This window comes from Oncorhynchus mykiss, chromosome 17, assembly GCF_013265735.2.
Source record: "Oncorhynchus mykiss isolate Arlee chromosome 17, USDA_OmykA_1.1, whole genome shotgun sequence".
Taxonomy (NCBI): Eukaryota; Metazoa; Chordata; class Actinopteri; order Salmoniformes; family Salmonidae; genus Oncorhynchus; species Oncorhynchus mykiss.
In genome coordinates this window covers 31,830,971-31,845,196 of record NC_048581.1, presented here as the reverse complement: position 1 = coordinate 31,845,196, position 14,226 = coordinate 31,830,971, and the positions used below count along the sequence as shown (strand labels likewise).

Sequence of the window (14,226 nt, the reverse complement as noted above, 5' to 3'; positions counted from 1 at the left end):
AGCACAGTGATGGGTTTAATACTCAAACTCAAGAACTAAGAGACAAAGAAAATGAAAAATGGGGGGGAAAAAATGGAATTTGTCAATTTAGTCATGATTAAATGTGGGGATTTTTGATAAATTCAGGACCGTTTGGTCATCATACATATTCATGGAATCCCTTTAAATATTTTTGTGCCTGCATGAAACAACCAGACAGGCACACGTAAGTTGCTACCAGCAAAATAGGGCTATAGGCTATTGATATCACTAAGTACTGATATCAACATCCTGAGTGTATGATAGCCAGTTGGCGCATCCTGTGAAGATGAATAGCCCCCACCACCAAAGTGCAAGACCCAGGCATCCAGACGGAGGGCCCAGGCCAGCTGCAGCTGGCAACCCCAAGACGGAGCAGCGTTTCTGGGGCAGGTGTGTCTCGACGTGGGCCCTGGGCCTCCAGTCGGTGTCAGGGGCCAAAGGGTAGGAGACCTGGCAGAGGTCTGGCTCTCTGTGGCTCTCTGTCAGCACCCTGCCACCTGGCCCAATAACCCCCCTTCAACCCCTCCCCCCCCTCCCAGGGGCAACAGGATCTGGTCCAGGGGGATAACAGAACAGAGAGGAGAAAGAGAATCCAATTCCTTATCCAGTCTGGCAACTGACTTAATTCCATTTTTGGCAGCCCTGCGACTAGCTGGCTGCTTTGCCTAGCCTACATTGCCTGAAGCAGCCGAGAAACGCCTGGTTTCGGGAGAAACAGGCTCATTTAGGAGAGGATGGAATTCCCATGTAGAAATATTCTGCCAAGTTCTAGTTCTAACTTCCTTAGAATTAGTATAGCTTCCAGGTTACAGACATAACTTGCAACTTGTACAGCTTTGAGGACTTTCAGGCACCTTTTGGGGCCCTCATGACTATCCACATTTCCGATCACAATGTGTGCTACCCTTTCAAAACCCACCTCACCCCCCATCCCACCACCAACCACCAACCACCAAATCACAGAACATCACAGAGATAGCAACAGTTCTAGTCCACTCCCCCTCCAAGGGCCACTGCAGAGCAGGCCAAATTGAAAAGGTGGGGCCAGGGGCCCTGGACCATGAAAGAGGATAGAATAGGAGAGAAGAGAAAGAGAGAATAGAATGGAAAGACAGAGGACAGGGAGGAGGGAGGCCTTAAAAGGACCCCATCCCGATCACTTAAGAGACATGAGAGGAGAGGGAGAGTGACCGAGAGAGAGGGGGAAAAAAGAACAGAGTGACAAATTATTAACACTCCCGCGGCCACTTTTAAGACAACAAAGGGGGGCGGCGACAGGGGCAAGGAGGGAACGAGGGGGTTGGGGGCATTGACGTTTCACCCAAAGGACCGCCCCCCTCGTTTAATTAGCCACTGAGGGTAAATTAACCGACCCGGAGGGGGACAGAGGGAGAGGTACAGGGGGTACCCCATTCTTGTTCAGTCAGATCTAGCCCCCCACCACCACCCATCCAATATCATGCAGGGTCGGGTAGGTAAACCCAAAGAGTTGGCCCCTATGCAATTCCATTGTTTTCCCAGAAACAATGAGACCAATCCAAAGAAGTGTTTGTTTTTGTTCAAGTCAAGAGAAACTGTGTTTTTAGGGTGAGAGAGGTGGGGGGGGGGGGGGGGGGGGGGGGGGGTAGGAGAGAGGGGTAGGTGTGGGAAGGAGGAAGGGTTGCTTGTTCGTTTGCGATGTTTTGAATAACGATGATGACATTCCAGAGGGGAATGAAGGGGTAGCACACATTGTGATCGGAAATGTGGATAATCATGAGGGCCCCAAAAGGTGCCCGAAAGTCCTCCGAAACTGTACAAGTTGCAAGTTAACCAAGTTATGGTTCCTCTCTAGGTTTCTTCCTAGGTTTTGGCCTTTCTAGGGAGTTGGGTAGTACCTAGCCACCGTGCTTCTACACCTGCATTGCTTGCTGTTTGGGGTTTTAGGCTGGGTTTCAGGACAGCACTTTGAGATATCAGCTGATGAAAGAAGGGCTGTATAAATACATTTAATTTAGATTTGATTTGATGATTCCATTGTCCTAATGGCTCTTTGAGGATGAGTGGCAGATAGTGGGTTCAATTAGTAGCTTGGTCATAGAAGAGCCAACGGTGGGCAATGTAATTACATATGGTTTTTATGCTTAATGGAGAGTTGTGCCTAAGGTCATCTTTTAACCACCTTCAGAATGATGGTCAAATTGAAATCAGTGTGAAGGTGCAAGAATAGTATAGTGTATTGCTGAGTCAAGGGCATTCATCCTTGGTTAGGTTTGTGTGTGTGTGTGTGTGTGTGTGTGTGTGTGTGTGTGTGTGTGTGTGTGTGTGTGTGTGTGTGTGTGTGTGTGTGTGTGTGTGTGTGTGTGTGTGTGTGTGTGTGTGTGTGTGTGTGTGTCTCTGTGCATTAGCGTCTCCCGGGGTGAAGTCCATATGTCGGTGCACTTTTCAAAATTGATTCTATTTAACCGAGATCTCATCTAGATTGGGCTCCCTGACTTAATTCTTTGTTTTATAATTTGCTCATAATCGGCCTTCCCTCTAAACTAATGATAAGAGCAGATTTCTCCTTAGCCTAAAGCCCTCATTGTGAGCCTTTAAAGCTCTTAAATAAATAAGATTAGTGCATATCCCGTGTTACATTTGTGAATAAGAGCAGTCATATCTGATCCTCTCATGAGCGGCATTATTGTTCGTTATCCACTCTAAATGGTTCGAATCTAATCTAAACAGTCTCCTCTCCTTCTTCTGTTCCTATATCTCTGTCTCCTCTCCTTCTTCTGTTCCTATATCTCTCTCTCTCTCTCTCTGTCTCTGTCTCTCTCGCTCTCTCTGTCTCTGTCTCTCTCTCTGTCTCTCTCTCTCTCTCTCTCTCTGTCTCTGTCTCTGTCTCTGTCTCTGTCTCTGTCTCTCTCTGTCTCTGTCTCTCTCTCTCTCTCTCTCTCTCTCTCTCTCTCTCTCTCTCTCTCTCTCTCTCTGTCTCTGTCTCTGTCTCTCGCTCTGTCTCTGTCTCTCTGTCTCTGTCTCTCTCGCTCTGTCTCTCTCGCTCTGTCTCTCTCGCTCTGTCTCTCTCTCTGTCTCTCTCTCTCTCTCTCTCTCTGTCTCTCTGTCTCTCTCTGTCTCTGTCTCTCTCTCTCTGTCTCTCCCTCTCTCTCGCTTTGTCTCTGTCTCTGTCTCTCTCTCTCTGTCTCTCTCTCTCTCTCTGTCTCTGTTTCTCTCTCTGTCTCTGTCTCTCTCTCTCTCTGTCTCTCCCTCTCTCTCGCTTTGTCTCTGTCTCTGTCTCTCTGTGTCTCTCTCTGTCTCTGTTCCCATATCTATGTCTCTGTCTCTCTCTCTGTCTCTCTCTCTGTCTCTGTGTCTCTGTCTCTCTCTCTCTGTCTCTCTCTCTCTGTCTCTGTCTCTGTCTCTGTCTCTCTCTCTCTCTCTGTCTCTCTCTCTGTCTCTCTCTCTCTCTCTGTGTCTCTCTCTCGCTGTCTCTCTCTCTCTCTCTCTCTCTCTCTCTGTCTCTGTTACCATCTCTCTGTCTTTGTCTCTCATCTACATATCGGCAATGACATCCTCTCGGTACAAGGAGAGGTTATGGTTTAATCGGAAATAAATCTCATCCTAATCTGCAGCTTTTGAAGGTAAATCCATGACTTAAAAACACTAAAGACCAAACACTAAATACCAAACACTAAAGACTATCCTCAAAGGGAATGGGTGACATTAGTGACACTGATTTCCAAGTCCAAAGTAAACTCAAATGTCCATTGACAAACAACAGAAAGCAACTGATAATGTCAATTGAGAATGCATTGTTCGAATTGTACGTACATTTTTGGCGATGCCCTCAAAATAGTGGTTACCACTACCACCGTTTCTAGGAGTACCCATGGAAACATTCTCAACCTTTATGGGGTTGCCCTAACATGAGCCTTACAACCCTGGGCAAAGCAGTTATTCAAACCCTGAGAGGGTGCTAGGTAGTCAAACTCCAATGTGTTACAATGGCTTTACCTAAACAAGAGTGGAGAAAAGTACAATTGACACATGAAGGTAGTCAAATGTCTCTTGGACATGTTGGTTGCTGCCTTTGGGCCCCTAAAATAGCCATGTTTGTTTATGCTTGGCCAACCTTAATCCCAGGTTTCTAGTGTTGCGCTGGCCTGTCAATCAAATGGTGACACCACCACCGAAGGGCATCTTCAGATCCGGACGCACCCACACGTGAGGACACGCCACAAAACAACTAAACAACGTCAACCAGAAACAAATACTGATTTGTCTCTTTGCCATGTCACGATAAGTAGAATACCTTAAAAGCGATGTTACTAACACATTGAGATACTGACTTAGAAACTGTAATCATTAAATAACTGGTTAAACACAGTGTCAATTACGGCAAGTCGTAACATAGGTGTCCACTGATCCCGTAGGAGTCCATGTGACCACAAGGCAAATCACAGAGCTAGGCTTCATCTTACAACTAGGCCCAAAGAGGCCCTAACTGTTACTTCCTATCAAAGATCTCACCCCTGTCCTCTCTTTTTTTGCCACAAAAAACTTCTATGATTCCTTTGTGAGAAAGACGGGAGCGTTCTTTCGCATGTCTAAGTGTAAGACAATTGTGTAAGGCCCACTCAAGCGCACACTGCACATACAGCACATTGATATTCCAGGAAGGAAAATAATGAGTCACTTAGTGAAAATCAAATCAGCCAAACGTCTGGTGAGCAAACTTGAGGCACTGCCACTGGTTAATGTACTTCATGAGTAACAGTTTCTGAGAAAAATTCACCTGTTCAAACAACAAAATTTGACATTTTATCAGGAGCTTCAACGGGGCGTAATTATTATTTCTTCATTTTGAATTGAACCTTTATTTAGGCAAGTCAGTTAAGAACAAATTCTTATTTACAATGACGGCCTACCCCGGCCAAACCCGGACGACGACGGTGGGCCAATTGTGCGCCGCGCTATGGGACTCCCAATCACAGCCGGTTGTGATACAGCCTGGATTTGAACCAGGCTGTCTGTAGTGACACCTCAAGCACTGAGATGCAGTGCCTTAGACCGCTGCCCCACTCAGGAGCCCCGGGAGTGCATGTGGTGTGTGGGAGTAATGTCAACACTCTAAGCCCAAGTCAATGAAACCTGGTTTAAAGGGAGTCCAAAATCAAATGTTCTGTAAGTACGTTTATCTGAAGAGGCAGAAGGGATTTTTAAAAATGTATTAAAACGTTAAACATGGTCAGAAATTTGATAAGGGAAATGATGTTTTATTTGAGGCTATTTGGTTACCACGTTTAAATGATCGAGGCCCCAAATACAACACCGGTAAAGAGCTCTTTTTGGGTGTAGTGTCATGAATTAGTCCCTTTAAACCTGACTTCAATCAAGCTCAGCAAAATGCCCAGCTCTCACATTCCTCCTGGCACTCCAAGACTGAAGTTAATGGGGGTCGCCTGGAAGGTGCTAGAATTGAAAACGTTTATTTATTTTTTTATTATTATTTTTTTTTCCATCCTTGGGAAACTTCCACCCGTATGGGTTTTGTTTGAACCGAGCCACTGGCTATCCCACTAAGTACGGCCCCCAGTCATCTGAATCATTAGATTAGGCTTAGGCACGGCCCGACAAAGAGATTCCCCATCGCCGTTTGTTTCAAGGAGAGGCCCTGCTTTAGCTCACAGATAGCTGGAAGAGCCACTTGGAGGTAGTGCTTCCATGTCAGGGTATCCTTCATGATACACACTGTGTTTTTGTCCTGATACACTGAACTCTTGTACTATATATTGAAATGCACTGTATTTGAACTGAAACACTGTGGTATGTGTGAAGGATGTTTACGTGAAAAACATTGCATCTCATGCATACTACATTTGAGTGTACTAAACTTCTAATTCCATATCAACAAAGTTACCACAAAGTTACAACGCCCAAAACCACACAAGTGAATAATTGTTTCAATCGTGAACCGTCCTCAGCTCCTCGTGATAGAATAACAAGTGGGGGAATATTCATGACGGGAAGGCCCCAGATTTGCTTTTTAAGTAGCGGAGGAAGGAGCCATTTTGTGTGAGAAGAAGGAGTCCCGTCCCGGACATGTCAGGGGCTGTTGACAGTCTGCTCTTGGGATTAGCGAGACTGCGGCGCACGGCGATCCTTAATCCCCCACTGTATCGTAATCTATTTACCCGGCATGCTAAGGGGATTTCCATATGAAAATATACACAAGGAGGCTATATACTGGAAGTGGCAAAGTGCACAATATCAGAAGCCATGATTTGGCTTTTTTTTTTCACCCCTCTGTGGCGTTTCGTTGATGCAGAAGCACTGCTGTTGTGTTGTTTTGTGTGTTGGTGTTTCACAGGGTTGTGACTGAGGAAGATGTGGTCGGATGGAAAGGAGCCCTCCATTTTGTATTTCCTCTTAGATAAACATATTAAGAGCGTGTTGGGGGATCTTGTAGAGGTTCGTCAGCCTTAGGGTATGACGGAGGTTTGACAAGGTGGTGGAGAGAAAGCAAAAAAAATGGTTAAACACCATTTGTGGGGTGTGTACATTACACGACAGACCTCATCACTTAAATATGATTCTCTGAAGACAATTCAATGCACTTCAAATCTTAGCAAATCAACTCCAACCAAACTGCTTCTGAACATTCTCCTACCTAGTTACATCACAGTTACAACAACACGCTGGCAAGTTTCTGTAGCCAAGGGAGGAGCAAGTCAAATCAGATTGGAAAACATCGAGGTATAGCTGTTAGCCTTTCAGACAGAGATTCACAGATATATTTGATTCATATACTCATTCATAGATTAAATTATGGCTTTGAGTATAGCTGTTGTTTAGAGGCCCACAATCAGATGGCATGAGTGAAGCCTCCTGTACTGCACCTGATTGTAATTGCTACAGCCTGTATCAGACCTGGGTTCAAATCACTCAAATACTTGAGCTGTGCTTGAGCTTGTCTGGCACAAAGGAACCAATGGCATATTCCAAAACCTCAAACCTCGCCCATATGGGACTCCAGGCAGGTTCAAGCAAATGCTCAAAGTATTTGGAAGATGTTGAAAGATTTCAAATACTATTTGAGCCCTGGACGGGCCTGTATCCAGCCATCTCTCTGCGGATCTTCCTTCCTTCAAACTCAGCCAGCCCTCCACATGCAAACTTTAGACAACTGTCACGGTTCAGCTGGCGGACAGACGCCTCGTCTACGAGCACCCAGGTCACCGGCAGGTTCCAAGGCAATCAAGGAAGTAGCTCCGTTCGCTGCTGGCTGCCACATCCTCTGTGAATTATTTAGACCGAGGTTGAGTTAGGCCGCCAAGGTCAGAGTGTCACCTGGTCCTAGTTGAAATAGGACTCAAGAGTGTCTACTTGAGGGGTTACTGAGGGTAAGAACCAGGTGAGGTTGGGGATATCCCCTTTAAAGCAATGTCAACTGAATTGACCCACGTTTATAACCGCTTTCTGTACTTAGCTGTTTTTGGTTGTGTGAAGGTTGCTTGATATGTATTACAAATGTAGATTGATTGTAGATCCATGTAGATTCCCCAAGTCATGACGGCAGGAATAGTCAGAGTTTAGATGGCGACTTAAATTCTAATCATGAGCAGCAAAGTATTCTGAAAGTCGCACGTTTTAGTATACCATCAAAGCGAGCGTTAGTGTTTATCAAACGGGGATAATCTAACAGGACAACGTGAGTCTAGGAGGACAAGAGAGCACACTGTCCCCACGCTGTCCCCACGCTGTCCCCACACTGTCCCCACATTGTCCCCACACTGTCCCCACATTGTCCCCACACTGTGTTGTCAAAGTTTCCACATCTGAACAATACTGCCCACATTCATAGGAGCAGTTGGCTGCTGTAGTGATGGGACATCAGAACAGGTGTTTGAGATAGGGACGGCTCAGAAAAATGAACTGCCATGATTCCTTGAACATGGCCTGGAGATTAGTTCTTCCTTGTTGGATGCAAATGTAGTAAATTCAGGCCTGTTTGCATGGGGGGGGGGGGGGGGGGATTGGTGGCGGCATACTGGCACTGCCCAGCGGGAGACAGCCAGGCAAACACACGTCATGTCGGCTACTCCTCCTGGTCGCCATGTTTACCCAAACCTGTTTGTCCAGCTGGTCGACTGTGGCTTGGAACACCGCAAGAGCAGGGATTTCTGTTAATTAAAATCGTGATTTGTCCTCTTTTTGTGTCTTGGATCAACAAAATGATCCATTACTGTCAACATGCAAAGATAAATGCTCAGCATGCCAGGATACATGTTTGCTAATCTGAATATATTTTGATTGAACCTATGTGAAGTTTCCTCATTGAGCTGGTGGCCAAGGAGAATGCATCTTTGGGCCACTGGAGGGATTGTGTTAAAAATGTCCTGTGTTGTGTTGGAAGTGGAAATGCAAAGAAGCTTTTCTAAGTATAGGAATATTACAACTTGCACCACATATACACATTCATAGTTTTGCAACACACCCACCCACACACACACACTAATTTTACTATCCTTGTGGGGACCAAACAGTTGATTTCCATTCAAAATCCGATTTTCCTTAACCCCTAACCCCAAACCCTTAACCATAACTCCTAAACCTTTTTTTTTTTATGTCCCCCAAAATGTTCCATGTTTTATTATCCTTGTGAGGACTTCTGGTCCTCACGAGGATAGTAAAACCAAACACACACACACACACACACACATTTGACAGTCCCTCAAATTAAATCACAGAGACCAAAATAAACATGAACATAATTTTGGGTGTTATTAAATACATCTGAGAATACATAATGGAGGTTGACGTCTTAGTGTGGGTTATAATTACAGATCTCTTGGGAAATACACACAATTTCCACTCCTCAAAACAAATAAATGCAAAACCTGAAAGTTATTATGCATTTTGTGATGAAGGATCACTACAAATATGTGACTTTATGTAACACAAATGATAAGAACCGATAGCCTATTGCAATTGTTATTCGTAGGCCCATTTCGTTCCCATTTGAGGCCGCACTTCCATTTAAAAAGACAAACTTGTTAATGAATACCTTATATCAATGAAGTAGGCCTATTATAAAATGGGATAATCTAAGGGCATGATTTTGGTTATTTTATTTTGTGTTCACCGGATGTTAAGTCAAAATAACATACCTGTCGGTCTTCGATTTGACATGAATGGAGACGGGTTGAACAGGAGGTAAAAATGTGTTGTGCTACTTTGTCTCATCAACATTCATATAAAAATGACGACTTCTCTCAGGGGGATAATGAAAATATATCATAGTTAGGGCCCTGTGTTTCGCGTGATCATATGACATAGCAAGATGTTATCCTGCATTTTAAGCTTGATGCAGAAATGAGAAATCCGCCCAAAATGTAAGCAATTGTTTAAGGATGGTGCTGGAATATCTGACATGAAAAGAGGATAGTTTGATGACAAAGGCTATAAATACACGTTCAAATCAAGGCATGTCACATGACTGCACAAAACACAGGGCCCTAATCACAATGGTAATAGTGGCACATGGATAAAGAAATTAAACCATCTTTAGGCCAAGTCCATTATTAGCCTTTGGATTTAGAATTTAAAATTACATTTGCTTACAATATACTACTTTTAAAATATGTTCATTCCTTAATAAGGTTCTGAGGGCCGTCCAAGTATTTAAATGAATGTAATCTAAACCTGCCAACAAAAGAACCACTAGGCACCACTACATTCAGATAAGAACACTCTTTGCATTGGAAAAACCAACCATGTTTTTAACGAATCTTTATTATAAAGACACGAATGTACATTTTAAATTTCATTGGAATACTGACATTGCGTGTCTAATTCACATTTTCTTCGTAAAGAACAATAGCAAAATCTTTGACCTTATAAACAAGTGCTGCAATTAAACTGCCAAAATACAACACTACAGTCCGGACAATGAACAATATTCAAGTTGGAATTGACATAAATTTGAATATCAGCAAACTGAAAACAATAGCAGCATCTTAATTTCTCATTTTAAATGGTCTCTAATGGGTAGGCCTATATCAAATACATGAGCATAAAATATCATATTTTTCCATAAAACAAATTTTGCGACAAAGTTTCGCCCTCAATTGCTCGTTCTTGGGAATATTTATGGCAAATCCATAACACAGTGCTCTTGCTCCATCCTGAAAAAAACTATTCTAACTCAAAGGGATAAACTACATACTTTGAACTTGTTGGAGGGCAGTTTTCAGAGTTCATGTGTAGAAAAATATTCCTTGATGTCCCAAAGTACGGGTAAGTGGATCCAATTCAAGCTTGTTGATTCATAAAATGGTCAAAGAAGAAGCCACCTGGACAGGCTTTTTCAACTGTCCGTTACTTGAATTTTCCAATCATTAACTTAAAAAAGGCTTGATAATTGTCTCTACTATTAGTTAACTTCTTAATGCTTTGAAGAAAATAGCTCTTCAACAAAAAAACTAAACAAAAATACTTATTTGAAAGGGGGAAAAAAAGTCACAAGACTTGGAACCGCCAAGAGGAGGCCTGGTCTTTGTAGTCCAAGCAGTCGGTGGTGTTGAAGTTGAGCTTCCATGAAGAGGCTGCGGCCGCGGCCGTTTGTTCTTTGTAATCCAGACAGTCTGAGGAGTTGAAGGCCAGGCCGGCCCCGCTGTAGGCCTGGTGGTGGTGGGGGTGGTGATGGTGGTGGTGCCCTGAGGTCTGCCCTATATGGTGGTGCGGGTGGCCAGACATGGAGGAGCCCGTCATGGGGCTGAGCTGGTGCGGATGGTGGGGGTGGTGGTGAGAGTGCATGGGGGCCAGGTACGAGCTGCATTCCACCCCTCCGAAGTAGGAGCCCGTTGACGCCGGGGCGGGGTAGCCCTGCCCATAGGACGCCGCTGTCTGGCTGTAGGACACCGGGTAGGAGGACGTGCCTCCAGTACCTGACACAGACCTCTGCATGCAGGAGGCACTGATTGGGGGAGCGGGGTCGGGGACAGGGGGTGGTGCGGGGGCCGGGGAGATGGGAGCAGGGCTCCAGATGGAGGACACTGGGGCAGTGACGGAGGTAGAAGTGCTGCTCAGGCCTTGGCCTCCATGGCCGGAGGGATGAGAGCCACCGGACGAGGCAGAGGAAGAGGAAGAGGAGCCGGTGCTGGACACTGCCGGAGGGGTGAACTGACCACTGCTCTCTGAGCCTGTGCTCTCCCTGGTTGGAGAGGACTTCTTCTTGGCAGGCCGGACTTTAGCATTGTTTCCACTCTGGGCCTGCTGACGGCACTTGGCTCTCCTGTTCTTGAACCATACCTGCACAACAAGAGGCAAATGGTCAACTTTAAAATGCTGTCTGTCATCCGGCCAAACACATTTGCAAAACAATGATTGAGTAAGCAGTTGTCAAACTGGTCATGCCAACTTGCGACAAACTGAATAACTATTTCCATTTGATAATATTGAATGCTTTGTAATTTGTACAATTAGTGGCATACATAGTACTTCATTGCAAATGCATAACTGATATCAACTCTATCATCCAATCGGCCATATCTTCTTGTAGGTCAACAAAACAACATTATTCTTTATTCACTGATTCTCCTATCCCATTTTAGGCATTGCAAACACTTGGGAATGGCATGAAACTGTTGTGCAGTCAGTGTTCGACTTGCAGGCTACCTCTGCACAGGCTTGGCTGCCTACCCTGCATACCGTGCACATTTCTCAGCTAAATCAGTGAAACTCTAGAGGAAGCTGCCATAATTGCAGTAAGCCTGTGAGAGGGGTACAAAAGCTGGTTACATAAAGGCTCTCACACCCATTTCAAAAGGGGGCTCAGAAATTCTTAAGAGAGCTGAGAGCTGAACATAAATTATATTTTAAAACATGGAATTGTATGTATTTGTTGAACTATCATAACCAGTTAATGATAACAGATGATGCATATTGTTTATTCGTGTAGTATACAATTGCAGCTAAGAGCTGAATTGCAGTGTAGGCTACTTAACATTTAGCCCAAATAAATACTCAACTGTGTTGAAACTCATTCAAATCCTAAATAAAAGGTAAAGTATTGATTGAAAGGTGCAGTAATAGGCCTTGTCCAGGTCGTTGCAGTTTTGCACTGCAAGTTCAGAAAGTTCACACAAATGGCCCACAAGTTCACACAAACAAGTGTAGACAGTAGTAACTAAATAATTGCAATTCTGTACAAACTTGGACTCTAGACTCAGGCAAATTGATTTTCAGTGCGACTTCTTCCCGCATGAAAATGTCTGGGTAGCGCGTCTTGCCGAAAAGGGACTCCAGAATGTCCAGCTGAGTGCGAGTAAAAGTTGTCCTCTCTCTCCGCTGTTTCCTCGGATGCGCTGAAATGGAATAGAAACCTGTCAATGGAAACTCTTCGAAGCCATTTCGATCTGATAATAAAACGAAATGAAAAAAACATTGTTCACCAAAACAAACGAGGTTCAATATAAGTATTCAAAGCTTCCATCTCATATTTTCATATATTTCAGAAATAGCTAGCTTCAAAGTTAAGTGTTTCTTCAAAACGAAAATAACCTGTGAATGTTATATATATAACAGGTTTAAATCACACAATATTCTGCACTACAATAGGCCTTCACTGTAATCACACTAGGTCTAACAGTTACTTAGTCATGTAACATGTGGAAACGGAAAATAGTGCGAAGGAATGAATCTTGTTATTAAATCATACCATCCTATAAGTTGACACCAACTTATGTTTAATTATGCCTTTTCGTGCATTTGGAAGTGTGATAATGCACATAAAATGTATTGGCGGAGAGCCGTGTGTGCTACCCGTTCCCATATTTTTCTGTATTGAGCAACAGACAACTATCCAATATAACGTCACAGGTGATTCGGATTTGGCACAGTTAATGTGAAGTGTTTGGGGGGCGTTTTACCTGGATACCCCACTGATGGGTGCAGTAGGTCCATGGCCGTACCGCTGAGCCCCATTCCGTTCATGCCGTACGGGGCCTGTTTGAGGTATGACATCATACTAGAAACGGAAACGGGGAAACCAAAGTCGGTGCGGAAAAGTTCGATTCCCCCGATGTTGCAGTCCCTTGATGAAATCCTGCAATTGAAAACGCATTGTGAGTAGAATGTGAAAATATATATTTCTGTTGGTTACTCATTTATATTTAGTAGCCTACAAAGAGCAAATCAGCAAACTACATTTGATTTTAATAATTTAAAATGGCCCTATATTCAAATTATGGTTAATTCAATTGGAACTAGCCTGAGACAATATCAAAGCCAAATTATATTTCCAATTTCAAAACGTTGCTAAATTTCAGTAGCCTATAGGACTTTTTGATTGAGACTTCCAACTTTCATCCGAGTCGTATCAAAAGGGAATCAAAAAGCTGATTCCCTCTCCAAAAATACAAAGATTAGCCGTTTACAAAGGTTTCAAACAAAGTATGACATGACGCGTTAACGTGGCTAAATGATATCCAATTATAAACTCAGGTTGCAGTCATCCATCACTACAGTAAAGAAATAATTACGGATGAAATCTGTCGCCAGTCGTGTATTAATTCCATTTGACGCATGACTCCTTATGGCCAACCTCTAAACCCTTGTTTTGATAAATGCATCCACTGTTAAAAACATTACATTCGCCATTACGCACATTTTCGGTGCATAGAGAGGCCTGCGAGATAAGATTAATGACTTTGATCAATAAAATAAAGAATGCATTTGGACCCAGATCACAAACATGTCAAGAGTCATAACAGCCTGCATAAATTATAGATGCACGCATAAACTACACATACACTGCCTTATAATCCATTTCACTGTTAATGTAAGCCATTTTATGACATAATCAGCACAACTCTAGACTATTTCATACGTAGTTTGTCTAGGCCTATAGGCTATACAGGGCCGACATGCTACGCCTGCGTAAAATAACAAATTGTCCAAAGTTTCATGTTGAAATGAAAATGGAGTTGGCTGCTTGTCAAATTATTGCATGCCATTATATTTGACAAATAACTATTCTAGGCCTATAAAATATCCACATCTTCTGGGGTGTGTTCTACACGACTGCCTAATGGAACATTCTCTTTCAGCAGAGACCAGATGTCACATATTATCAAATGGCTTGTTTTTTGTAACTTAGATTTATTTTTAAATACATGAAATAACACTAATGCATTTTAATCGTGGTTATCATTGTTATTACATGGTTATACCCTGATAATA

The 14,226-nt window shown here is 43.5% G+C and overlaps 1 protein-coding gene across 3 annotated transcripts in view; it reads right to left on the bottom strand.

Annotated features, from left to right (window-relative positions):
* Positions 1-8,741: 8,741 nt before the first annotated feature.
* Positions 8,742-14,226, bottom strand: part of LOC110493725 (homeobox protein OTX1 B) — a 44,001-nt gene continuing 38,516 nt past the window's right edge. For 2 of the 3 annotated variants that reach the window (XM_021568145.2, XM_036949726.1), the window contains 3 exons: positions 12,915-13,090; positions 12,199-12,401; positions 8,742-11,295 (listed from right to left, as the gene is read on the bottom strand). In XM_021568145.2, the coding sequence (XP_021423820.1) occupies positions 10,504-11,295; positions 12,199-12,401; positions 12,915-13,011 (1,092 nt within the window). In that variant the 5' untranslated portion in view covers positions 13,012-13,090 and the 3' untranslated portion in view covers positions 8,742-10,503. The remainder of the gene's footprint in view (positions 11,296-12,198; positions 12,402-12,914; positions 13,091-14,226) is intronic. The other variant, XM_021568146.2, reaches the window with a different exon arrangement.